At 42.9% G+C, this 27,893-nt stretch overlaps 1 protein-coding gene across 4 annotated transcripts in view; it reads left to right on the forward strand.

The window, feature by feature from the left end:
* Positions 1-27,893, forward strand: part of ubr3 (ubiquitin protein ligase E3 component n-recognin 3) — a 353,894-nt gene that overhangs the window by 239,299 nt on the left and 86,702 nt on the right. For all 4 annotated transcript variants that reach the window (XM_078552128.1, XM_078552129.1, XM_078552130.1 and 1 more), the window contains one exon: positions 315-400. In XM_078552128.1, coding sequence (XP_078408254.1) covers positions 315-400 — 86 coding nt within the window. The remainder of the gene's footprint in view (positions 1-314; positions 401-27,893) is intronic.

Below are 27,893 nucleotides of genomic sequence, written 5' to 3' on the forward strand. Positions count from 1 at the left end.
ATTAAGCTAATGACTTGGGGATAATGTTCTACGAGTTTTTAGATTTTGAAACCTTTACACAGAAAAACAATCTATTATTGAAAAAAAATGCTTCCACACAACACATTTTATAATTATAAAGTAAGGAAATATTAAAATGCTTCTGTACAGTGCACTTTTTTTTGCGCAAAAATCCATACGGCACTAGTGAATTTGACTGTTGCAGTCACTCGTAAATGAGTACAATTAAAAGGTATGAATATATATAAGTGGAGAGTGTAAAGGCAGTAAAATAATTTCAATTTATAAATTGTAATTACATTTTAATTGAACAGGCTGAATTTGGAGCTTGAATTGGTGCATCGTGGAGGAAACTTGTGTTTAGGAGGAGCAAGTGCTACTACAAAAAGATCCTGCTTAAGTAAGTGCACACATTAAATACTTGTGTTAGTTTTTAATTGAATGCTAGTTACTCACAAAAACTAAGTACTTATCAACTGCTACAAGTGATCAGATGGTTTCTCATCATTTTGTTCCTAAGTCAGTCTTGCCAGTTTCAGGGGTAAGAAGTTTCCACTTTTTAGTGGAATTCCAACTTTTCAATTATTGAAAAGTGAAATGTTTTGAAATGTTTTTACAATCTCTGCCCTAAAAATAAATTTGCAGTTAAAATTTTAATATTTGGAATCAATCATTGCAGATGTCTTTCGGAGTCTGAGAATAGTACAAACTTATATTTGTGTCTTGACTGTAGTTGTTTTGTCAGTTTATATATAGGGGTGGTGGTGGTGTAGTGGTATTGTCATTGGACTGGTACTCCAGGTACCCAGTGTGATTCTCTGGACACCTGGGTTCAAATCCCATCATGGCAGATGGTAAAATTTGAATAGTCTGATGTTAACCATTGTTAAATGTCGGAAAAACCCATCTGGTTCACCAATGTCCTTTGTGGAAGGAAATCTGCTGTCCTGGTCAAAAATCAGTTCTCAGGGTCAATTAAGCAATAAATGCTGGCTCGACCAGTGACACCCACATCCCATGCAAATAAAGTGTGTGCACAAAAGCAAATCCATAAACATTTTGGTGAAATGTCTAAGCTATGTGCTAAAGAAGGAATTCAAAAGATAAAGATGGTATCAAGAAGGGATTTTTATTGGGTAAATTTACAGCAGCCATTTGCACCAAGACTGGCTTCATTCTTAAAAGTCAGTCACAAATAACATAATTGGAATCAAGAAACTATTAGAATTGGATTAGCAGCCAGTGTTAAATTATATAAATGTCAGTTTTTTAATCTTTATATGTAATAATGTTCTCTTTCAGTTTGAAGTGATCTAGAAGCATTTGTATTTCGCTACAAACCATAAAAAGTGCAAGAATTTTCCAGCCCCTCACGCTGTAGTTACTTTGCCGCTATGCACTACAATGTGTACACGATTCCTTGTCACAAAAAATTTTCAAACCTTTTTACCTTCACCCACTCTCATCCCTACTATGTAAGATCAGTTTCTCTCTCACTTTAAGCAATAGGAATCTGATCTGACATTTTATCATGCACGTGATTTGAAGATAAGCCTTCATACCAACTTGTCAGCCTGCAAAATTTGCAAAAAAAAACTAACAAACAGCTTCAAAAAAGCTACAGATCAAATAAAATATACAACTGGAATAAAATTCCTTGCATAGAAGATATAACCATTGCTTCTGCTTAAAGAACACTATTTCAGGATTTGTATCGATGTTTTATGTTCAAATTCTGCACTTAATTTTTTGGTGAAAATAGATATTCTTGGATGAATCTCATTCAGAAACAAATTGCAAAGTTCGTGAAGATGGGACAAATATTCTTTGGGTACATATTCCATTAGGAAAATTCTCCTTGCAGAGTGGAATTACAAGCAGGTCTTCCAGATGTAGTGAGAATATTCTGAACATATTGAAGTTACTGTGCTTAAGTGTACTATTCACGTCATTGTAAAAACCTTAAGTTAATAATCTTGGGCAAGTTTCACCATCAAATGAACATGGAATATTTACATGCACACTTATTAGCTTCTGCAATTCCCCTGTTTAGTAAGTTTTTTCAGATTCTGAAAAGTATGCTTTTTGCTATTTCTTTAACAATTTATAGGGGTGTCAGAAGTGATAGGAACTTAGGAGTAGACCGTTCAGCACTTTGAGCCTGCACTGCCATTCAGTAAGATCATGGTTGATCTGATTGTGGTCTCAACTCCACTTTGCCATCTGCCCCCTATAACCATCTGCCCCCTTGCCTATTTAAAATCTGTCTAACTTTGCCTTGAATTAGTTCAATGACCTAGCTGCCACTGCTTTCTGGGGAAAAGAATTCCACATACTCGCAACCGTTTGAGAGAAAAAAATTCTCATCTATATCTTTAACAGTAGATCTCCTAATCTTAAATTGTGTCCCCAAGTTCTAGTCGCTCCCACAAGTGGAAACATCCTCTTGGTATCTACATTACCAAATCTCCTCAGGATCTTATGTTCAATGAGATCACCTCTCGTTCTTCTAAACTCCAATGGGTAAAGCACTGGATGGGTGCTTTGCAGGAGTATTTCCTGAAATAGGGTCCGACTATTGATATTTTACTCAATGGTGGTACTAAGTATTTAAAAGGAGCTGTGTGCTTCAGATTAGTACATACAGACTGGCCAGTAAATCTAGCTGATTTTCAAGGTGTCATCTTGGAGATAATCAAATGACAGGAATATCAGGTACATATAGTGTCCCATGAATTATTTATGCATTGTACTTGCATTGCTTTTTATTTAATTTTATACAGCTTTTTTAAAAAAAAATGCTCATTTAAAAGTGAAATGTTATCAACCGGCCTCTGTCCCAACCCTATGGGAAGGCGTTTACCTCCAAGAATAACACTTGAGGACAAAGTCATCAGAGTTTATAGGCTATCAGCTGTTGGGAGTTGCACAGTGAGACCAAATCTAACACATCCTGGGATTATTCTGAACTAACGAACAAATTTATGTATGCTTTGACAAAAAAATCATTAATTTTGGAAGTTCTGGTCTCAGCAATCCCCGGCTAAACCTTAGAACAATTGAATGAAAGAGTTGCTGTGAAATAAGCCTAGTCCCTCTACCTGGAGCAGCTCCCTACCCAGAACAATAAAACTTGGCTGCCGTCCACAGTATTACAGCAGAATCACTCATACTGCCCTGAACTCAGTCCCCTGAAGGAATGTCTCCATGTCACCTGGAATGAACAGGGAATACTCTCGCATTGAAGGTAGTTAAGAGAACGTTTGCTAGGTTGGTTTGTAAGATGAAGGAGTTGTCTGATGAGGAAAGGTTGAGCAGGTTGGACCTATATTCATTGGAGTTTAGAAGAACGAGAAGTGATCTTATTGAAACATATAAGATTCTGAGGGGGCTTGATAAGGTAAATGTGGAGAGGATGTTGCCCCTCATGGGGGAATCTAGAACTAGGGGGCACAATTTCAAAATAAAGGGTGTCCCATTTAAAACTGAGATGAGGAATTTCTTCTCCCAGAGGGTCAGTAGTCTTTGCAATTCTCTGCCCCAGAGAGCAGTGAAGGCTGGGGGAAAATGGCAGAAGGAGTCAAGGGTTATAGAGGGGGCAGGCAGGAAAATAGAGTTAAGGTTGCAATCAGATCAGCCATGACCCTATTGAATGGTGGAGCAGGCTCAAGGAGCCAAATCGAACTCCTGTTCCAATTTATCTTATAGCTGATAACAGAGCAGAATGAAGGATTGAGCTTGCACTGAAAGGAAAGAAACACAAGCTTATTTCTACCCACATGTGAGGAAGGGGCAGATGCTGAGCCTGGATATAATGGCCTGAGTTATGAGTTTGTGTGTCACTATTCCCAAGTGCTAAAATCAGTTGTTCTGTTATTCCCCGATGCAAGCAAAAGCAACAGTGGTAAATTTGTCCACTCCAAAAGTGGATGGTTGGCAACTGTGTTTGACCAAGTCAAAGACATTAAACAACCCAAGGGCAAAATTTTATGTCCTGCGGGCGGGCATGTACCTGTCCCGATCGGGTGTAAAATTGCACACGATGACATCGGTTGAGCATTCCAACATCATTGCGCACTTGCACGATATTTTGGTTGCTGGCCGCGCACAGGTGCCAGAGCCGTACCCACCATTTAATTAACAGTTCACCTTAAGGCCCTTAACAGTCCAGTTGATGGCGATTTTGCATTCATCGCACAGGAAAAACGGGCAGGCAGTCAGCCGACATTTTCAAGAACCTCACCCACGGGCAGGACAAAAAGGGTCAGCAGTATTCCCAGTGTGAATAGTGAAGAGTTTTAGAGAGAGTTTGCTGCTGGTTGCTTATTGGTACTTGGCAGATTCATCTCTGTTCGGGGCTTCATTCTTAGCATTTCCAGGCTTCATTTCAGGACTTATTGGTGTCTGCAAGGCCCCTGAAGGATTCAGGCCATGTGGACCCTTCCAGGCATCAGGGAGCCTTCTGTTACGCTGGTATTGGGGATTGTGGCATTTGCTGGAGGCACCTCCTCTGAGGAGGAAGGGAGAGGAGGCCAGGTATCCCAATGCAGCTTCCAGGGGAGGGGAGGAGAGGCGCAGGCACAAGGAGCGCAGAGCCAACAGGTAGCCCAAGGCGGAAGGGGCCACGGAAGACGTCACTATTGCGCCTGAGATCAACTCCGACTGTGTGAGTGGACACCCCATGCCAGTGTCTCTGAAGGTCACAGCGGCCCTCAACTTCCAAGCCCCCAGGTCTTTCCAGGGGTCAGTGGGGGATGTGTGTGGAGTGTCTCGATCAGCTGTCCACAGTTGCATCAAGCTGGTGACAAGCTCTGTTCAGGTAGATCCTGACCTTCATTCTTTATCGTACAGACGAGGCCAGCCAGGCTCAGCGAGCCAGAGACTCTGCAGCGTTTGCTAGGTTTCCCCACATCCAGGGTGCAATGGACTGCACACATATGGCCATCAAGGGGCAAGCAGGTCAGCCGGGTGCCTTTGCCAGCACTCCATGAGCGTGCAGATAATGTGTGACCACAGGATGCCCAGTCTGCAAGTCTGTGCAAGGTAGCCAGGCAGCTCTCATGAGGCTTACATCCTCAGACACTGCTAGGTGCCGATGCTCTCCAGTGCTCCAGCCCGACTAGATGGATGGCTGCTGGGTGACAAGGGCTATCCATCGAAGAGATGGCTCATGACTCCTCTCCGCCACCCAAGAACAGAGGCAGAGAAACTTTACAATACAAGTCATGCCTCCACAAGGGCAGTGGTAGAGAAAACCGTAGGTCTTCTCAAGGTGCACTTCCGATGCCTGGACCGTTTGGGGGAGCATTACAATAGCCCCCCCAAAGTGGGTGTCACTGATAGTGGTTGCATGCTGTGCTCTCCACAATCTGGCAAGGGGGGACCCACTGGAGGAAGAGGATCTTGACGCTGCTGTACAGGCCACAGATGATGAATCCAGTAGTGAGTCCAAAGATGAGCAGTAGTGCGGAGAACACTGAGGGCATGGAGCCAGACCTTGGCAACCAGCAGGGAGATAGGGACACCCTGATCCAACTCTCCTTCAGCTAGGCTACCAAAGATCAGCTTCAACCACTGCCAGGGCTGCCACCTCCATCCCAGATGTCTGAAAGGACATTTTCATTTGAACACAAAGAACACTCGGTGTCTGTGCAAAAAGTGCAAAGCCACCTATGTCCAGCATTACATACTGGCATTCCCCGACCCAATGAAATAAAAAAGTGAAGCATACTCGGGCCATAACGACAAAAGCACAATTTACCTCATTCTGACAGTTCAGTAATATTTACATAAACGTTTCTGGTCTTCAACCCTAGACCAGTATAAATAAAGTCAACATGAATGAGCATTCCAAGTATTAGACAGCCTTCCGTTACCCTGGTAATGGGGATTGTGGTCTCTGCTGATAGCATCTCCTCTGAGGAGGGAGGGGCAGAAAGGAGAGAAGGCTAGGTGTCCCAATGCAGCATCCTGGTCCCCAGCAGTCATCCAACTGCCAGCGCCCTGGGTACTCTGCCTCCGCCTGCACCTCAAGCGAGTGTGAAGTGCTCTCACCAATGTGCACCGAGATACTAGCCTCCGATCTAATGCCCACCGAAGAGCTGGTATCTGCGGTGATGCCTGCTTTAGAAAGTGGGAGGAACAAGGCAGGCACAAGGGGCAGAGCCTCCTTCGGCATTGCACCTCAGACAAGTTGAGGTAGCTGCATCACTGCCTGTAAACCCTGGCAGCAGGATAATGGCGTCTTCTGCGGCCCCTTCCGCCTTGGACTACCTGCTGGCCTGCGCCCCTTGTACCTGAGCCTCTCCTCCCACAGGTCACTCCCCTTCTGCCCCTCACCTCCTCCTCAGAGGTGGTGGTATCAGCAGAGACCCGGGATCTGTCCCTCTTGTGCTCATGTTGCCTTTAACTTAGGTTCCCAAGTGCTACGTCTTGCTGCTCCTCCCTCGCTGGCGCCAGCATTGGAGATACCCTGACTGTGCTGTCTTGTTGGCCTTGATGACCTTGGCGGCCGTTCCCTGGCCAGCGGAGCCTGTGCTGGTCCCACCTGGGAGGGAGCGGCCAGTGCCACGGCTGGCATCTCCCCAGTTATTGCAGCCTCATCAGTTGCCATGTTCACTGGCAGAGGGGTGGAGGAACTGCTGCTGTCACCCAGAGCGTCATGAGAGGAGCCCGCAGAGATGACAGGCAGCTCGTGCGCCAACATGAAGTTGCCCTGGACCTCCCTACTCACCATCGATGGACGGGCATCTAACTGGGATACTGGGCGCCTCATCCATCTCCCACACGGACACTGACCACCTGAGGTCAGTGCATGTGAGAGGGCTTGCAGGTCCGAGCATAACCCCCAGGAACCCCTGATTCTGTCTCTGGAGCTGCCTCTCCATGAGAGTCGCCACTTTCCCAATGGAGGAGGCGGTGCGCTCGGCCATGATGGTCAACGCAGTGCTTATGCTATGCATGGACTCCTCCATCACGGAGACCATGGCACGCATGCCCTCATGGATTTCCGCCAGATGCTCCTGCACATCTCGCTGGACATCCAGCATTTGCCGCCTAATGGATGAGTCCAGAGGCTCCTCATCAGTCTTCGACTGAGCATCATCCTGGTCCCCAGCAGTCATCCAACTGCCAGCGCCCTGGGTACTCTGCCTCCGCCTGCACCTCAAGAGAGCGTGAAGTGCTCTCACCAATGTGCACCGAGATTCTAGCCTCCGATCTAATGCCCACTGAAGAGCTGGTATCTGCGGCGATGCCTGCTTTAGAAAGTGGGTGTAACGCAGGTGCAACAGAAGCTCGGTGGTCCTCCGGTATCAGGGGTGGCCCTTCGGGGTCCGCAGAGCGCACGCCCAGTGGCGAACCTAAAAGGGGGAACAAGGACATGTCATTAGTTAAAGTCATCACACTTTCACTGTGCATGCTAGGCACCCTGGTGAGACCATGGAGATCTGCATCACGGTGCCCTCATCTTTCAATGGGGACTCCAGGTTCAAGGCTCACATCAATGAAGAGACTACACTAGAATGGCTGCACAAACCGAAAGCCTCGCCTCTGCATTGCACTCTTACCTTTGTCTGGCACCCCCGTCTCCCCACGCCCAGTTGCATGGGGTGCGTGCTGGCTCTCAAGCCCCAGGGCATCTTGCTCGTACTTGGACAGGATTAGGAGGCTAGTGGGGCCTCCGCCAGTCCGCAACCTTTCAATATTGTTGTGGTCCATCTTCTCCTGAAACAGCAGAAGAGCATTGATTACTCCACTCTGTACCTGCAGCGCCATTGCAGCCTGGCCAATCCCAGCTGAGGAGCACCCAGCAGGACACATCCAAGTTGTGGCTTCGAGCCACAAGGCACTCAGTCCGGGCAGCCACGGCTCACCCCCTTGACCAGCTTTGGCGCCATTGATAGTTGGCACTCAGACTCTAGCACATTTGAGGCCCACAGTGGGACGGCCACACCTTCTCCACACAGACCCATAACAGCATGGTACTCACCTTTTCTGAGCACAGCAGGCCATTGAAGCACTTCCAGCACTGGACCCAGGTGTGCCATACCACATCATGGCTGCTCACCATTGCTGCAATCTCCTCACATGCCCTGTTGGTGAGGCACGGTGGCCACCTCCTCCCACCCCTCGGGACAAGGGTGTCCCTCCTGGCTGCCACTGCCTCCAGGAGGACAGCGAGGCACTCATCCAAAAAGCAAGTCAAGTGCCCACCCGACCTGCCTCCTGCCAGCTGTGTCCAACCGCACTCAAATCCATAGCGAAAGTACAGGAGATGCCCTCCCGTGGCTGCCTTCCAGGGGCTGTCTGGGCTGCTTTTAAACCGGCCACCTCGTCGCCATTGGACCCTGCGGCCGAAAGGCCCCCACCTCCGCTTGGTCCTTCCCGGCCAGTGCGGAGCCCCGTTTCACGCTGGGCCTGCCAGCGTAAAATCACAGTTGGGGCCCGATCGCAGGCAGCAGTCCGTTTCCTAGCTGCTCCTGGGCCTGCCCGCCCACCCGCATGATGACCTGATAATTCTGGCCCATGTCCCAACCAACTTGAGGCAAAATAACCAGAAGAGCCAACATGGACAGAGAACGTTCAGAAAAATAGATTTTGCCTTGAATCATTTTTGCCAAAGATAAAACTGTTGACATTATATCACTGTTAGAAGGGGAACACTGAGGGAGAATTTCCTGCTTTGTTAACCAGGGAATAAAAAATGGTCAATTGTTTAGAATCATACAACACAGAAGGAGGGATTCAGTCCTTCATGACTTTGTCAGCTCTTTGAAAGAGCTGTTCAATTAGCCTCGCGCACCACTTTTTCCTTTCAATCCTGCAGATTAGTCCTCTTTAAGTATATGCCCAATTGCTCTTCAAAATTTACTTTGGAAACTGTTTCCAGTGCATTTTCAGATGGTGCATTTCAAACCTCACCGACACTCTGCATTGGTAAGATTTGAAATGCGCCACCTGAAGGGGAACTTGAAGCAGCTCCCATAGTATAAATTTATCTGCATTTCCCCTCTGGTGCTTTTGCCAATTATTTTTAGATCTGTAAGCTCGGATTATTGATTTGCTTGCCGGAGGAAATAGCTTCTCTCTACTTAATCTAAAAACCACTCCTAATTTTAAATACCTCCATTAAACCTCCTCTTGACCCTCTCTGCTCTAAGGAGAACAACCCTAGCTTCTCTAATCTCTCCACATAACTGAACTTCATCGTCCCTGTATCATCCTGGTAAACTGCCTCTGTAACATCTCTAGATGTTACAGAGTGTGCTGTGCAGAATTGTATGTAATACTCCACCTGAAGCCTAATCGGTGATTTATAACGGAATAGCACAACTCCCTTGTTCTTGTACATGGTGCCCCTGCAGAATACCCTTATGCTTTCATAATTGCCATAACAACTTGTGCCACCACTTTCAAGGATTTGTGCATTTGTACCCCCAACTACCAATGCTCTTGCATATTTCCCAAATTTAGATTATACTACCTTTCCATGTTGTTTCTCCCAAAGTGCATTGATTGCAGTTTGTGTCTACCCATTTCCCAGTCTTCAACCTCTGTCTATAGCCTTCTAAAGTCTGCTGTTCCCTGTTTACTACATTGCCAAGTTTTTATATCATCCACAGTTTGAAATTTGTAAAGTCTGAAATTGTATTCCAGATATCAAAATCCCAGCCTGCTAATCTTTTCTCGAACCCTTTCTGTGCCCTTCTTATATCCTTTTATTAACTTGCCCCTACAGTCTACATATTCTCAGCAGGTCAGGCAGCATGTGGAGAGAAAATGGCCCAGACTTTCACTCCTGAGGCAGGTGCGCAGAATTGGGAAATTTCCCTTCTTGTCACACCTGCCTCAGGAAAAAGCGCCCTGAATAACAGGATCTTCATTCCGGGGTCGGGGGGGAGCTCAGGTCTGTGTTGGGTTGGGCCTGTTGCCCCTGGAAACTATTCAGAGGCAACCACGGGCTGCCAAGTGCCAAGGCAGGCTGGTTAAAAGGCCCACCTCTGTGTTCTGGCACTTTGTCCAAGTTGTGTGGTTGAATATTAGACCCTCCAACCACTCACAACCCCCACTCATGCCAACCCATGCACCCACCTCCCCCCCCCAGCCACTCTCAAACCTCTAAGCTAACCTGTCCTCCCCACTCATCCCCATGCCCCCTTATAGCCCCTATGCCAAATTAATAACACCACACAACACCCTGCCATTCACCACCCTTTGCTCTTACACCATCTATGCCAACTCATCCAGTATCAACCTTTGGGCAGACATCAGAAGTTATGCTGAGATAAAATAAAATTCTAAGATTCTATTGCAGATTTCACTATATAAAAAAATCACAATCATTGATAAAAGCCCAGTCAATATATTGAAATCCTCTAGAGTACTTAAACCCTTATAAAAGCAAACATTTGTATTCATAGCCCCACATCAAAGATGGTTAATCCCTTAATAACCTCTTGGAGCTGTCAGTCAAACTGAGAACTTACAGACCCTCACTGTGATAATAGGTTGTGGAAGCAGTCATCAGTAATAATACTATAATAGTCCCTAGGGCTATATCAGCAAACACCTATTGAAACTGCAAGCACTGATTCCACCCCCCCCCCCCCAAAATTTAAAGGGCAAGGGATTTAAATAACTTGACAGCTTGACAGTTTCACAGATCTTCGCTGCCTTTTACAAGCATTCATGTCTATTCTTATAAATTGTAAGTCATACTCTGTGGGAAGTGGACCTCACTCCAGTGAAAATGGGGTTCATTTGAACTTAGCACTGAGTTCAGGTTCGTTTTCCCGCATGTGTGAATCATGTCCCGCCCTCTTTCCCCTATCAGAGCAAATGGGACCTGTTGGAAATGCAGGAGGGAGTTCCAGATCTGGGATCCCAGTGCCATTTTGGATAAGGCAGACTTTGCAAAAATCCGAGCTAATGTTTCAGGTTGAGATGACATTTTATCAGATGCTGCCTGACCTGCTGTATATTTCCAGCATTTTCTGTTTTTATTTCAGATTTCCAACATCAACAGTATTTTGCTTTTGTATTACTCTATATATTCTGCTTGGTTTCTACTGTATTTCATGCCTGACATTCGCCATAATCCTTCTTTTCTGTTTTGTGCTAACCTATATTTCCTTTGTCATCTGGGGATCTCTAGCTTTAATGCCCCATCTTTCCTCCTTTTGTGAATATGCTTGATTTATAACCGAAGTATCTCTGCCTTGAAGTTCTACCATTGCTCATTAGCTGTTTTCCTGGACAGACTTGGTTTTTAGACTCCCTGTATCAGAACCTTTCTCAAATCACTGAAATTCATTCCCCAAATGTTCTTGCACACACCCGACTTCCATTCCTGATACTTCAGTCCAGCATGGCTTCCTTCCTTATTTGGCTTAAAAACATATTGATTATGAAAGTTCTCCTGTACACATTTTAGAAATTCTTTACCCTCCTTGCACTTTACTCTCTTTTGTTTCCTCTGTCTATCTTGAGGTAATTAAGCCTCCTAATATTATTGCTGTACTATTTTTATATTTCTCTGAAATTTGCCTCCAAATTTACTACTTTATCTTACTTAGACATAGTTCCTCCGGTCCCATGCGGGACAATAGACAGCAAGACTCAGCCACTGGCCCTGGTCCATTGCAATTTCTTTCGCTCTAGCCCAGGCAGTGTCCCAGTCTTGAAGGTCCTCCTTAAATATACTTCACCAGATCCTCTTTGGCCAGCCCTATTGTTGTTTTCCATTTGAAGGCCCAGAGTAAATAACCAACAATATAAGCTACTGTTCTTTTCATTAGCCCTACCCAAATAGGTTCTGTCTTTAAAACCTCCAATACATAGTCCCTCTGTAGAACTGTGATATTATCCTTGATCAATACTGGCCTCCTAACCCTCGCAGTACTCGCCCTGTGTAGAACTGTGATGCTACCCTTGATCAATACTGTCCTCATCCTCCTGTCTTCTTTATTCTTTCCCTGTCTCACCTGAATACTTCTGTGTCACTCTTGAGCAATGTTCCACCTAAGTTGCAGGGGTTTGCGGCTGCACAGCAGCCTGTAAGGTACCACGTAGGCCTTACTCCATGAAAAATACTGCATAAGTGCAGCGGTGAAAAATAATTTAAAGGGAATGTGCACTTAAAATTTAGTTGTTCCATGCAGTCAATTTTAAGAGGAATATTGCTGCTGAGTAGTGAAAGAACTGAGTTGCAAGACTTGATTTAGACTTTCCAAAGCCACAATTTAGTTAATCGATGTACCCTTATTCTTACAGTTCTTGCAAACTGCTACCCCATCTCTAACCTCCCCTTCCTCTCCAAAGTCCTTTAACGTGTCGCAGCCTTCCAAATCCGTGCCCATTTTTTCCCATTTTGTTTGAATTCTTCCATTCAGGTTTCCATAGTGCCAAAGCAGCTTCTATTGAAGTCAGGAATGACACCCTATGTGACTGTGACAAAGGCAAGCTATCCCTTCTCAACCTTCTTGACCTATCTGCAGCCTTTCACATGGTTGACCATACCGTCCTCCTCGAATGCGCCTCTATCTTCGCCCAGCTGGGTGGGATTGCTCTCACCTGGTTACTGTCTTATCTGTCTGATCATAGAGTATCACTCGCAATGGCTTTTCTTCTTGCTCCTGCACTGTTACCTCTGGTGTGCCCTGTGCATATATCATTGGCCGCCTCCTATTTTCATCTACATGTTGCCCCAAAAGTGCAGTGTTAGTTATTACATGTACGCCAGTGATACCCAGCTCCACCTCACAACCAGCTGCCTGGACTCCTCCACTGTTGTTAAATTATCAGACTGCTTATCCCAATTAAATATTGGGAAACCCAAAACCATTGTTTTTGGTTCCTGCTCCAAATTCCGTTCTAGCTGCCAACTCCATTCTTCTCCTTAGTAACTGCATGAGACTAAATCAGTCTGTTAGCAATCTTGGTGTCGTATTTGATTCCGAGATGAGCTTCTGACTACATATCTGTCAACGTTATTTCCTCCGTAATATCTTTTGACTTCAACCCTGTCTCAGTTAATCTGCTGCTGAAACCCTCATTGTTACCTCTAGAGTTGACTATTCTAGCACACTCGTGGCTGGTCTCCCACATTTCTACCTCTGTAAACTTGAGGTCTTCCAAATCTCTGCTGCCCGTGTCCTAACTTGCACCAAGTCCCAATCCCCTATCACTCCTGTGCTTGCTGACCCACATTGGCTCCCAGTCAAACAAGCCCTCCATTTAGGATCAAATAAATTAATTTGGTTAAAATAGAGAAGAAAAAAAGTAAAATTGTTGCATTTTAGATTAAATGGTAATTTCTTCATTTTTTCCGAGTAATGAGTAGCACACATATCCCTAAAAGACAGATTACACATTTTTCTAGATATAAATTTATCTGGCTTGCATAAATATTACATAAATATCATCTTTGTTATTGCCTTCATCGGTCGGGCTGATATATCACAATTGGCACCTTAACAAAATTCCACCCTTCTTTACTTAGCTGGTCGATTGCTATGTTCTTGAAATTGGTGTCTATTCTGTGGTTAAGTGCCTTTTCTGTGATTAAGTGTAACAGTTCACATTGTACTTGTAATGTAAAGTTTGTTGATCAGATACTGCAGAAAAAAGAAAGCAGTGTCCCAGGTGAGTCATTACAGGAACAGGCATCAAGAGAGGAGATGGGAACAAATAGGTCAAGTGCTGTTTTAGTAGATTGCATTCTGAGGAAGAGATGCTCTTGGGAACTGGAAATTAGCAATGATTGATGTACCTGACTGTGGTAGTGACGGAGCTAGTCTGACAGGGATGGTTGGTTGGTGGACATAATATTAATGCAGTGATCAGGAAACTGGACTTTTTAATAATAGCAATCAGTACTTAATTTGCGTGCATACATGTTTGCTGAATGTGACCACTCATATTTGGTTTAAATGTCATCAGTTAGTTACCATTGGAAGATATTGAGTAATTTTACAATAATAGTTTAGTACTGTTCATCATTTACTTTTGAGATTATAGATTCTCCAGTGTATTGGATCTGGCAAAGTTACTTGCTGTCAGTTTTCCATACTGTATATTTAAAACTATAATAATAAGGAACCATAACATTTATTCATTTGTATTATTGTCTAAATAAATGTAAAATGGTTCTTTGTAAAATGTTACATATAGATACAAAAAAATTAGAGCATGTAATACAACCTTTTCAATATACAAATTTTAATGTAAAATTTATACTTTTTTTACAAGAAGATAAAGCAAAATGTTACTTTTTCATCTGTTTTGACATACTGCCGTATCACAGCTGTTTACATTTACAGCCTTATACAGCTTTACCCTCTTTTGCACTATGTTCTGCAGCATAGCATTGCTTAATAGTGAAGCACAATTAGTTCCATGGCTAAAGGAAGATAGAAGGTCAGGGAGAAAAATAATGCTGTAGTTAATTCTTAGATGTTAGACTGAGTAGCATTTGTACCTGATGACAGCTTTTATTTTCTTCATTCATTCATTGTGCGTGTCACTGGCAAGGCCAGCATTTATTGCTCAGGGCAGCTTACTTCAAGGTTAGCACCGTTACTTCACTCATGGCTGCAAAACCTGAGCCAATACTTTTTCACCTTTTGGGCTGAAACGTTCACTCTAATAGATGCAAGGACCCTATGGACCTGATTCGTTGGTTGCGGGGTCGCTTTGTTCTGTTTATCACATGCTGCTTCCATTGTTTATCATACATGTAGTCAGTCCTGTGTTGTAGCTTCACCAGGTTGGCACTTTATTTTTAGGTATGCCTGATTCTCTTCCTGGCATGCTTTCTTGCATTCCTCATTGAATCAGGTGACATATGTTCTGAAATTTTGGATTTCACAATGGACCTGTCTTTGTAACCCATTTTAACATTTTGCTGGGTCAAGAAGGGAATTAAGAAATGAACAGATTTTGTACACTGCACTGCATTTACAGCAACAAGAAGTTGTCATTGTGTTGTGTCTTCAACATAGAAAAAAGTTTAAAAACGCTTCACAGAAACGTAATCATAGCAATCAATGAACAAAAAGGAGCGGTTAGGAGAGGCGACCAAAAACTTTGTCAGTTGTGGGATTGAAGGAATTTATGAAGGGAAGAAAGCGATGGAATAATTTTTAGAGAAAATTCCAGAGTATGGAACCTAGATGCTAAAAAGTGTGACATCAAATGCTGAGGAGAGGGGACAGGGGAAAGTTTAAGTTGCCAGTAGTAGGGGAAGAGAGAGTTTGAACGAATAAGGTTGTAGTGGTGAAGGAATGTCCTCAAGAAGGGGTGAGGCCATAAAGTTATTTGAACACAAGAGTGAGATTTTAAGTTTGAGTTGTGGGATCACGAGCAACAATGAGGGTAGGAAGAATAGGAATATCAACACATCAGGAAGTAATAAAAATTTGAATGGGGTAGAAGAGCAAAGGGATCTGGAGATGGGTACAGGTGAAGTCCTGTTAAACTTGTATAGGACCCCTACCAGGCCGCAAGAGTACCGTGCAAAGTATTAGCCCCATACTATGAAAAGGACAGAGAAGCACTAGAGAGAATGCAAAAAAAAATGCTTGCAACAATAGGACCAGAACTGAGAGATCACAGCTATCGAAAAAGATTGAAGAGACTGGGGCTTTTTTTCATTAGAAAAGAGACTTAGAGGTGACCTGGAGGAAGTTTTTTAAATTATGAATGGATTGGACAAGGTAGTTATGGGGGGAATGTTGGAGAATCCAAAACTAGGGACCAAAAACACAAGATAGTAAACCTAATAGGGAAATAAAGAGAAATTTCTTGACTGTGTAGTTCAAATTTGGAACTCACTTCTCTAGGAAGTGGTTGAAGTAAATAGCTTAAATGCTTCCAAAAGGAAACTAGATCCAGCACTTGAGAAAAAGCAGAACAGAAAGATATGCTAAAGCACTGAAATTAAGTGGTTGGAATAGGAGGAGAGTCATGTAGAGAATAAATACCAGCATAGACTAATTGGACCAAATTGCCTGTTTATGCGCTGTATGTCCTGTGTAATTCTTTGGGTGATTGGGAATTGGTGCTGGATATGATTCAGGCAGTAGATTTTTGGATGAGCTGAGCTTTCAGATGCTGGAGTATGGCAGGCTAGCCAGGGAGGTAGTGGAATTGCAAGTCTTGAGGTGACAATCATGACTGAGTTTCAGCAGCAGATGGGCTGAGGTAGGGGTGGAGGTAGGTGAGGTCACCCTGTGAAAGGAATGATATACTTGACTTTGATGGAGTACAACAAAAGATCACCAATCTCCTGTGATGAGATTGCCCTATGAGGAAAGATTGAGTAGACTAGACCTATCATCATCATCGGAAATCCCTCACATCAAGAATGATTCTTCATTGCGCATGGATGGGTTTAAGTGAGATGTCAATGTTGACTTTGGGTTTGCAGATGGCTTAGCCTTGCAGGTTCTCTCACAGTGTGAGCATTGGCTGTCAGCTGGAAGAAATGGTGGTAGACGGTTGACTCAAGCAGCTGACCTCTTTCCATCTCCTGCTGTTCTCTGCCAGTGGCTGCCCTTGTTAATTGGAAGGTCTTCACACCATTTTTGGGGATCATCATTTTGCTTGGGACAGGTCATCAGTTTCTGATGTGTTGTTGATAATACATAGACCTTAATGGAGGCTTCAAGATTGTCTTTGAAATGTTCCTTGGGCCGCTCTGTTAAGACTTCCTGGCGTAGCGCTGAGTAGAGCAACTGTTTGGGCAGCCTTGACTCGGACATTCTGACGACATGTTTCATCCATCTCAGCTGACGAGATTATCGTGATCTCTATTGTTGCAAAGTCATGATTTATAATAAAAAATGACTTGATGTATTTACTGGCTGAAAGTCACTGATTGATTGAATTTTAAAAAGACTGAGGTGATATTCCAGTGACTTGAAACCACAGTTTCTAAGATGGCTGAACATTTGCATCACTGTACATGACAAATTTCATAGCCATTAGGTGGAGCCAACCTGTCTGCAGGAACCCATCAAAAAACTGAAGAATGTGAATGAACCACATATCCTGAGCCACTTGCAGGATATCCAGACTCAACTGGACGGGAAACAAGCATTATACGTAATCATTTCAGACAAAGGACTCTGGCTGAATGAGGAATACACCCAGCCATAATCTAATCAAGTTGAAACCATGTATTTTGGACCCACTCACCATGACCATATTTGGATCACTAGTCAGTTGATGAGAGAGGATCATATGACAAGCCAGCAAACTGTGTGTTAAGAAATTGATTTTTCCAGGTCAAAGACAGAAGCAGAAAAGACGCCAAAGTGGCAAGACCCCTGTGTGCCTGCTGCCCCCCGCTCCCCCCACCCCCCAATCCAACTTGAAAACTTGAGCCTTGTTCTTTTGAGTATTCACGCACTGCAGGCAGAGATTTTGTAAAAAATCAATGCAGTAGCTGCTGCCCCCAGAAGAAAAGATTATTGGACTGCCAACATCTTTAAACCGCCTTGATGCTGAATCCTGAGGGATCACTGAGCTCAGCCTGGATCCACCCAAGTCCTCAACCTATGAGATCCTTATAACTTTAATCTTTATTGGAAGTAAAAATATCACTTAATCTATCCTCCCACTTTGTGTGTGTGTGAGCCTGAATGCATGTGTGCTTGAAAGTTGGAGGGGCTTTATTATTTTACTTAGACTGGATTAAGTGCAATAAATACTATCCGCTTTCCTCTTTTTAAAATAAAAAGCTCAAGAAGACCTCTCTGTGTCTTTTACAGTCGCAGTATGTAAGCAGTTAAGTACTCATTGAATTGGCAAGCATATCCTAAAAAAAACTGTTGTGGTCAAACAAGGAGTGGGAAAAGAGGGGAGCCATTCTACTTCTCCTCACCTGATCATAACGCTATACTCGGCATGCCTCTGTCTTGAAGGACGCATATGTTTCTTCTTTTGCTCTCCCACTTGATTCGCAAGATCCTCCTTTGATAGCATTGATGAGGTTGTTCTAGAGCCTTGTTATTGTCATGCTTTTATAATGATATAAAGGCAACAATTGCTCATAAGGGATTGTACAAACACACTGTAGGGTCATTTATTGAGACTATAAGGTCTGGCTAATTACATGGATTGTCACTAGTGTGAGTTCACAGCTTGCTGGTAGGCCTGCAATTGCCGGGTCTTTAGTCTCCACCATGTCGAACATCTGTAACACCCAGGAGGGTTGATTGTACCTGCATTACAGAACTATGGATCCTGCGCATGGAATAAACAAACCATTGTATGCCGAAAGTTGTGCAGTAGTAGTTTTCATCATGGCCTTCCATGTCTGTGGATACATGTCCTTTAGAATTTGCAGGGGTAATATGTTGGCACTTCTCCCTATGTCAATCTTGGCCAACTATGAGTAGTTAGAGTAGTTACCAACTTTCTTAGGGCGGATCATATTAGTCTTGGCAAACACTTCAGATGACATCTATGTTTTCCACATGATGCTGTGAAACGTGTTCACTGCTCCTCATCTGTTGTGCACATCATCGTCATCTTCTGGTTTGTTGGTTACCTTATGAATATGTTTTATTATGGGATACCAGATGGTTATTCTTATTGCTTGAAGGCACCCATTATGTACGGTCTGTTTGGTTTTTGTAGCTGCATCAGCCTTTACACTTCCGCTGCCACTGGCCCTTTCTGCCACGTGCCTTGCAGAATTGCTGGAAAGCTTGGCATTTCCTTGGTGCATGCAGAGACATTCAACATATCTTGCTATGTTTAGGTGTTCTAGTAAGTGCGTCAACAATTGGGGTTGTGCTTCGGACCTGTAAGCTTCGTCGACCTGTGAGGATCGCTTCATACTTGCGTCCATCCTTGAGTCGCTCTTCAGTACTATACATTTTGGGTTTGTCTAGCAGACCTTTCTGGAATTCTTCTATGGGAGTAGATGCAATCACCAACTCAACAATTCTGTCAGCTAGCTCTGTGTTTGAAAAATCACTGTGCATTGCTAGTGGAGGGAATGAGTGTTTAAGGCGGTGTTTGGCATGCCAAGCAAGTGGGCTGCTTTGTCCTGGATTGTATCCAGCTTCTTGAGTGTTGTTGGAGCCGCACTTGTCCAGGCAAGTGGAGAGTATTACATCAAACTCTTGACTTGTGGTTTGTAGATGGTTGGGAAGTCAGGAGGTGAGTTACTTGTTGCAGAATTTCCAGCCTCTTACCCACTCTTGTAGCCACAGGATTTATATGGCTAGTCCAGTTCAGTTTCTGGTCAATGGATGGTGCCAGATTCTGCCATTGAATGTTATGGGGAAATGGTTAAATTCTTGTTGGAGATGGTCATTGACATGAATGATCCTTGCCACTTGCAGCCCAAACCTGAATGTTGCCCAGGCCTTGCTGCATAAGGACATGGACTGTGTCAGTATTTGAGGAGTTGTGAATGGTACTGAGCACTGTGCAATCATCTCATTTCTGACCTTATAATGGTGGGAGATGGTCATTGATGAAGCAGCTGAAGTTGGTTGGGCCTAGAACACTACCCTCAGGAACCTTTGTAGCGATATCCTGGGATGAGATGATTGGCCTCCAACGCTCACAATCATCTTCCTTTGTGCTAGGTATGACTCCAACCAGTGGAGAGTTTTCACCCTGATTCTCCTTCACTTCAATTTTGCTGGGGCCCCTTGATGCCACACTCGGTCAGATGCTGCCTTGATGTCAAGGGCAGTCACTCTCACCTCACCTTGAGTTCACCTCTTTTGTCCATGTTTGGACCAAGGTTTTATTGAGGTCAGGAGTTGAGTGGCCCATGCGAAACTCAAACTAAGCATCAGGGAGCAGGTTATTACTGTGTAAGTGCTGCTTGATAGCGCTGTCGACAATACCTTTCATCACTTTGCTGACGATTGAGAGTAAATAGACTGGTGGGGTGGTAATTTGCTGAATTGGATTTGTCCTGCTTTTTGAGGGCAGGACATTCCTGGGCAATTTTCTATTTTGCCAGGTAGATTCCAATGTTGTAGCTGTACTGGAACAGCTGAGATCGGACATAGCTCTGGAGCACAAGTCTTCAGCACTACATCGGGGCCCATACTCTTTGCCATATCCAGTACCATCATCTGCTTGAAATCGCATGGTGTGAATTGATTTGGCTGACATCTGTGATGCAGGGGACCTCAGGAGGAGGCAGTGATGGATCATCCACTTGGCACTGACTGGAAGGAAGGCTTCACCTCCTTTGGAGACAATACCCTGGGGTCGATTTAGTGTTTTATATAGGTTTATCATAATTTCCTGGCTTTTGTACTCATTGCCTCTTTTTGTAGGGCCCAGGATCCTATAATGCTTTATTAACTGCCTTATTAAACCTCTCCTACCACCTTCAAAGATTTGAGCACAAACACCCCTAGGTCTTTCTCTTCTTGCTCTCCATTTAAAATGGTACCAAATTGCATGTATTGTTTCTCATCCTCCTTTCTACCAAGATGACCTGCCATGTGTCCGACCATTCTATCAGTCTGTTCATCCTCTTGAAGTCTGTTACTATCTTCTTTGTTTACTACTCTTCCAGGTTTTTTTTCCTCATCTTCAAATTCCAAAATTGTTCAGTACCCAAGACAATCTATATCAAAAACTGCAGTGGTATTAATACTAAACCTTAGGGAATGGTATTGTATACCTCCTTCCAGTCAGATAGCCATTCAGCACAATTCTGTTTTCTCTCACTTACTAATTTTGTACCCATGCCAATACTGCCGCTCTTATCACGTGGGCTTCAGTCTTGAATGGTCGACCCTTTATTCAGAGACTGTGACCTGTAGTTCTAGACTCTTCCACCAGGGGAAACAGCATCTCAGCATCAACCCTTTCAATTTCCATTTCACTGAGATCACCCCTCATTCTTCTAAACTCCACATAGTATTCTACTTGATCTCACCTCAAAGGAGAACTCTCTCATTCCAGGAATCAATCTAGTGAACCTTTGTCGTTCTCCTTCTCAGGCAAGTATATCTCTCCTTGGGTAAGAAGACCAAAACTGTGCCCAGTCATCCACAGGTGGTTTCATATACTTGCTGGAAGACTTTATTGCTGTTATACTCTAACCCCCTTGCAGTAAAGCCCAATATACAATTTGATTTCCTAATTGCCAGTTGTATCTGCATGCCAATTGATTCACATACAAAAACACCAAAATCCCTCTGAATACGACCTTTACTAGTCTCTAACCATTGAAAAATATTCCACTTTTTTATTCTTATTGAATGGATAATTTCACATTTCCTCACATTATACTCTACCTACCACCACATTGTTCACTCACTTAATCTGTCAATATTCTATTGTGGCCTCTTTGTGTCCTCTGCATTTCCCAACTACCGTCGTATCAATAATGTTGGACTCATTACACTCAGTCCCCTCATTTAAGTCATTGATATAGGTCGTGAATAACTGAGGCCCAAGCACTCATCCTTGCAGCACCTCACTAGTGAAAATCTGCCAACCCAAAAATGTCCGGTTTATTCCTATTCTCTTAACATTAACCAATCCTCAATCCATGTTAATGTTAGCCCAATTCCCTGAGACTTCATCTTGTGTAGCACACGATTGCCTTTTGAAAATCCAAATATCCTATATCTACAGATTCCTTCTTATTTATACTGCTATTTTCCTTTCATAAGACATGCTGATTCTGCCAAGCATATTGTGTTTCTCTAAGTGCCTTGTTACATAAGAACGTAAGAAGTAGAAGTAGGCCATATGGCCCCTCGAGCCTGTTCTGCCATTCAGTAAGATTTTGGCTGAACTTTTACATCAACCTCACTTTACCACCTTAGCCCATATCCCTTGATTCCCTAAGTACCCAAGAATCTGTTTATCTCTGTCTTGAATACACTGTGCATCCACTATGCTTAGAATTAGAGAAATGTAAAGACTCACAATACTTGTGAGTCAAGAAATTTCTCCTCATCAAAATCCTAAATGGTTGATTCCTCTTTCTGGACTCTCCAGCCAGGAAAACAGCCTCTCAGTATCTATCCCGTAAAGCCCTCAGAGCCTATTTGTTTCAATTAGATCACCTTTCATTCTTCTAAACTCAAGAGAATATAGAGCCATTCCACTCTCTCTCTCTCTCTCTCTTATTAGAATACCCCATTCATCTCATGTCCCTAATGATAGATTCTAGCAATTGTCCTACTACTGTTGTCAGATTAACTGGACTTCAGTGCCCTGTCTTTTCACCCACCTTGGATTCACCAGGATAATGCTAGATATGGCAAACTATTGTTATAAGGAGTGACTTGAGATACTGGGTGGAGAAGGCTAACACATTTAATCAAGGTTTTTAAAATTATTAATGATTTTGATTGATTGAATAGGACAGCCAACAATGAGGGGTCATCAATTTTAAATTGTCACCAGGAGATTTTGGAGAAAGGTTAGTAGAAATCTCATTATGAAGAGAGCAGAGGTAGGGGGATTAGTTTGAATTGCTGTATAAAACTAGCAGAGCCACAATGGTCTAAATGGTCCCCCTTTCAGTTGTAAACTTCTATGATTCTATATGTATTACTGTTGTACATTTGTTTGGCTGTTGTTCAATAAATTTGATCAATAATTCAATTCTAAAGCAGGATATGATACTGAGATGCTCTACAGCTTTTTGGAAGAAATTATTTTGTGGAACATAGGCTAAATTCAGCAGCTAAAACAATTCTGAATTTCTGACCATATGCCATTGCCAAGAGCTCCTATTTCCACCTCTATTACATCAGCCTACTTAGCCTCATCTCAACTCATCTGCTGCTGAATCTTGACCATGCTTTTGTTATCTCTAGACTCGACTATTCCAACTCACTCCTAGCTGGTCTCCCACATTTTATCCTTCATAAACTTTGGGGTCTTCCAAACCCTGCTGCCTGTGTCTTAACTCACGGGAAGTCCTGTTTCCCTATCACCTCTGTGCTCACTGAGCTACCTTAGCTCCCAGTCAAGAAACTTGATTTCAAAATTTTCAATCTTGTTTTCAAATTCTTCCATGGCCTTTGCCCTCCTTATCTCTGTAATGTCCAGCCCCACAATCCCCCAAGATATCTGCACTCCTCTATTTCTTGCCTTTTGAGTATCCCTGATTTTATTTGCCCCACCATTGGTGGCTGTGCCTTCAATTGCCTAGGTCCCAAGCTCTGGAATACCCTCCTTAACACCTCTCTATCTCACTTTTTCCTTTTAAGACAATCCTTAAAACCTACATCTTTAACCAAGCTTTTGGCCATTTGACCTAATATCCCCTTAAGTGGCTTGGTGTCATATTTTGTTTTATAATGTTCCTGTGAAGTGCCTTGGGGCCTTTCATTAAATTAAAGACGCTATATAAATGCAAGTTGTTGGTACAGTGGAGGCTATGAAGAGTTGAAATCAAGAGTCGTCCAATATACAAAAGCTTAGGTATCTAAGATAAAAGGGGTAGAAAAAAACCAAAATAAACTATTAATGGCTTCATTTGAGAATTCTGATACAAAAGAAAAAATGTTCCAGCAACTCAGGTTATCTGAAATCTGTGTAAATATTTCACCAAGATACCAGTAAATGGACATGAACACAAACCTCCAAATCTTGATACCTGACCAACCTAACCATAGAAAAATCCAAGGTCACAAAATGAAAGAAAATAATTAGAAACTCATATAATGCTGTTCACAATAACACAGGAAGGAAAAAAAAATTATATGTGGCTGCTTTTTTTCTTAATCTAAGCCATTTGTGATTTATTGTGGAAGAGTCCGATCTGTTTTGGAAGAAGAAAGAGACAGATGTTTTATCAGATTAGCAAATAATAAAGAGCAATTGAATCCATTTGGCTTTTTGAGGGGGATTTGGTTGCCAGAGTGGATGTGGTAGTGCAGTGGTGGGATTGGAGGAAGGTGAAGGAGATCAGGCTGGGGAATTTGTACACTGTCAAACCCTGCAGCCAATGTATGTGTAAAACTACTTTGGCTTCATGTGTTTTTAACATGTACTTTTGTAATATTGCAAGTTGAAATGTATAGTGACTTACATTGAAACAATGATGAATAATCTCAAAGAAGACAGCTAAATTTGTGAATGAATAAATATCATTTAGCTGTAATTGTGTTTGATAGCTATTGTTTTTCTGGGCCAACAAACCTTGCATAAGAATTTAGAATCAATGTCATGCCCTTGATTGACACTTTTGAAAAGCTGGTACATGTACAACATGGATTTTTATCAAAAATCTGCAGAGTATATTGCATTTCTTTTAAAGGTATTGGAGGGCCTGGCTTGCTGAACTGCCTATTTTACTTGGGGAGCATTAAGCCAAATGTTATTTTCTCCTCAATATCAAAATAATTGGCTATCATTATACTCATTCTTTTGACAGCAGAGTTGTATGGTAGTCAGCTGACTTCTAGTGCCTCAGGCTTGTAATTATCTCCTGTAGCTTTTAAAATAATTGAAGATCGAGATTGCCACTGCAATTGATTGCTGTCACCTGCTTCCTGAATGCAGAGTAAATGAGGATGAAATTATTTGGCAATGGTCCTTTTTAAACAGCAGTGTTCCACTCCTGGGATACAGAAAATGTGAAAGACATCTCTTGAACACTTAAGTGAAATCAGTTTTAATTAATTTTGATGTTTAAGTAAATATGCGGTCTAGAATAAGTGTTGGATTGAATATAAATGAAATAGTGTTCAGACACATTGCAACATGAACATTATATTTTTGTATATGAATGTCATTTTTGTTACATTAAACTAATAGCAATTACAGATACTATCATTTTACAAAAAGGAAAATGCGATATTAATTCAACTGTTTTTTCCATTCTTATTTTCGTGGACCATTTTGTGCCTTCTTTCCTAAAGGCATTGACTTCTTGGCTATGGTTCTACGAGTGCCAGGTCACTCAAATGGACGTTGTTCACATTTGAGCCCTGATGATAAGATGATGGTAAAGGATTAGAACAGGCCATTTGGCTCAGCAAAGCAATGACTATAGGGAGACACTACAGCCTCCAGAATGCTAAGCCCACAGATGTGCACTGAATCAGGAATGCCAAGGAGAAAGCAATGGAGAACTATAGGCTCCCTCAGCTCCTGGGTAAATTTAAAAAGGTACAAGGCTTGAAAATATTCTTTTTGTTTGCAGAGAGCAGGCTCCTGCGTATGAATTTAAATTACTTCTAGTAGATGTAAATAAGCCACATTACAAGCTTAACTGATTATCCTAAATTGGTTGTTAGTGTGGCTATTAGCGCATGCAGTATTTTTCAGCAAGTGCTGCCCATTTGCAGAATCACATCTAACAGCAAACCTTTTGATTTGGGGTTGGCAAGTGCAGGCTGGTTGAGTATGGTCTGTATTCTGCCTATTACGAACAACCGAAGGAACATGATGTTCAATTCAATCAGCCAACCTCTGGGATGTATGGTCTACAGACCTGGCATTGCCTGGCACTGAAATTCACATATTATATTGCTCAAATGTGTGGTAGGCAGAACGCTTTTTGGATTGATGGCAGCATCCTGTTAGTGGAAAATGCCACTCCAATAGCCACTATATGGTAGCAGCATGAAATGGCTTGCTTAACCTGTTCAAATTTTTGAGATACTTTGCCTTTCCAAGGTAATTGGAGGTAGACTGGGCACTTCCCAGGTCCAAAAGCAGCAGGCTTTGGCCGATATGCGAGTTTGCATGGTACACAATGGACAATGATGTGATCAATATAGCTGTAGGCCCGCAGGGTAGCTTTGATATGCTGTACAAAAACAGAATTACCTGGAAAAACTCAGCAGGTCTGGCAGCATCGGCGGAGAAGAAATGAGTTAACGTTTCGAGCCTTCATGGCCCTTCGGCAGAACTGAAGCATAGTTAGAAGAAGGGAGGTCCTCCCTTCTTCTAACTATGCTTCAGTTCTGCCGAAGGGCCATGAAGGCTCGAAACGTTAACTGATTTCTTCTCCGCCGATGCTGCCAGACCTGCTGAGTTTTTCCAGGTAATTCTGTTTTTGTTTTGGATTTCCAGCATCCGCAGTAGCTTTTAGCTTTTTGTTTTTATCTTTGATATGCTGTAGTTCGGTGTCAAGCTTGCAAGGTGAGCAAATCGCTAGAGTCAGCCCATACCCTACAACAGGAAATCAACAGAAGTACCTTGGTTTTTGTTTACTTCTGGAATGGCAGAAAATCTGTCCACTTTACCATTCCGAAAATCTGTTGTCACTTTACATGCCGGTATGAAGATTTTAGAAGCCCTCTGAGTAACTTACCTTTGCTTATCAAGATTATGTTGTTCTTCGATTAATTATGTAGATGAAAAGATGTATGACTCTAATCTTCAACAATCAACCTCTGTTCCTGGCTATTCCAAACTATGTTCATTTCACATTTTTGTTTGACTTTTGGTATTAGCTTTCATTACATGTAGTGTACAGCTTGTCCTGTCAGCTAATTTTTTTGTGTTGGACATACAAATGTCTATAATGTACACTTAGGTTCTGAACACATTTTCCAAGTTAATATTTTAAAACAACTATTTCAGCTGATTGAATTTTTCTCCACCAACAGCTTTCCTCTCTCACCTCAAAGTCTCAGTTTTCCATCATCTGAGCCTTTGAAAACCATCCATGATTACTCTGTTTCTAATTCTGGGTGCCAAACTAGACTTCAATCTATTATCTATATCCAGCTATCTGTAATATAAAGATATTTTTCAGCCTCTCTCAGATGCCTGCATTTGAAGTTGATATTTTGACCCACTGTTATCATTCTTAGCTTCAAGGCAACATTTTCCATCAGTAGGATTTTCTGATGCAATTGAAAGGCTGTTTGTCCTGTGGCAGGACTTCTGATGGATTTTCTTTCTTTCCCAAATTATTTCAAGACTAATGGTGAACCAGTTTATATTTTGTTTCGGGTAATGTTTAGATTTTGACAGCTAACTGTAACCGAGTTAAACTTCAGATGGAAAGATAAGACACACAAACACACATGCAAACATACATGCTTGAAGAGGGAGAGATTCTCGTGGAAAGAAGGAAAGGTAAAGGAAAAGAGCTAGAGAGTGAGGCAGCGGGTGTCATATTTCTGGGTTGTTTTGACCATTTCCATGGAATGGAACTAGATATAAATTACTTTAAAAATTGTTTTCAATTTGAAGCTTGTTTTAAAGAGATTACATTTACAGGACAGCAGGGATGACAGTGCATATCATTTGAGAAGTACACATATGAAAGATATAGGGCTAAGTTTTTGCCCCACTATGGAAGCTAAAATGGTGACGAACGGGTGGGAAAAATCGCACCGCTTGCCGGCATCATCCTGCCCCTGGCCATTTTCCCAGAGGTGGGATGGGTGTTGGAAGGGCTACCCACCATAAACAGAACATAGCCAATTGAGGTAAGTTAACAGTCCCTTGAAACTAAAGGTCAGAGGTGGACAAGAATTTTCAGTTAACCTGCAGACCTGCCCCCTGAGATAACAGAGATTAGGCCAGCTGTCTGGAGGTGGCTGCCCAGTTTCAGACCTGGGGTAGGGGACGGGGTATCAGCACTCCAATCAGACTTTGATCTACAAGAGAGCCAAGGGTTATGGAGGGCAGCAGGAAAGTGGAGTTAAGGCCACCGTGAGATCAGCCATGATCTTTTTGAATGGCAGAGCAGGCATGAGGGGCCAAATGGCCTAATACTGCTCCTTTTTCTTATATTGAGGCTCTCCTTGCCTGTTTGGTCATAGCTGCGGCCGCAGGCTGCCCCAAGAAGAGGACTGGCAGCAGCTGCCTCAGCAGTGGCCATTGCTGAAGCTGCAGCACCAAGGAGAAGATGTCTCAATGGCGAGGCAGCCTTTAACTGGTGAGTTAGGTTGAGGGAAGCTGGGGCCAGACAA

The sequence above is a fragment of the Cetorhinus maximus genome, chromosome 11 (genome assembly GCF_964194155.1).
Source record: "Cetorhinus maximus chromosome 11, sCetMax3.hap1.1, whole genome shotgun sequence".
In the NCBI taxonomy this organism is placed as follows: Eukaryota; Metazoa; Chordata; class Chondrichthyes; order Lamniformes; family Cetorhinidae; genus Cetorhinus; species Cetorhinus maximus.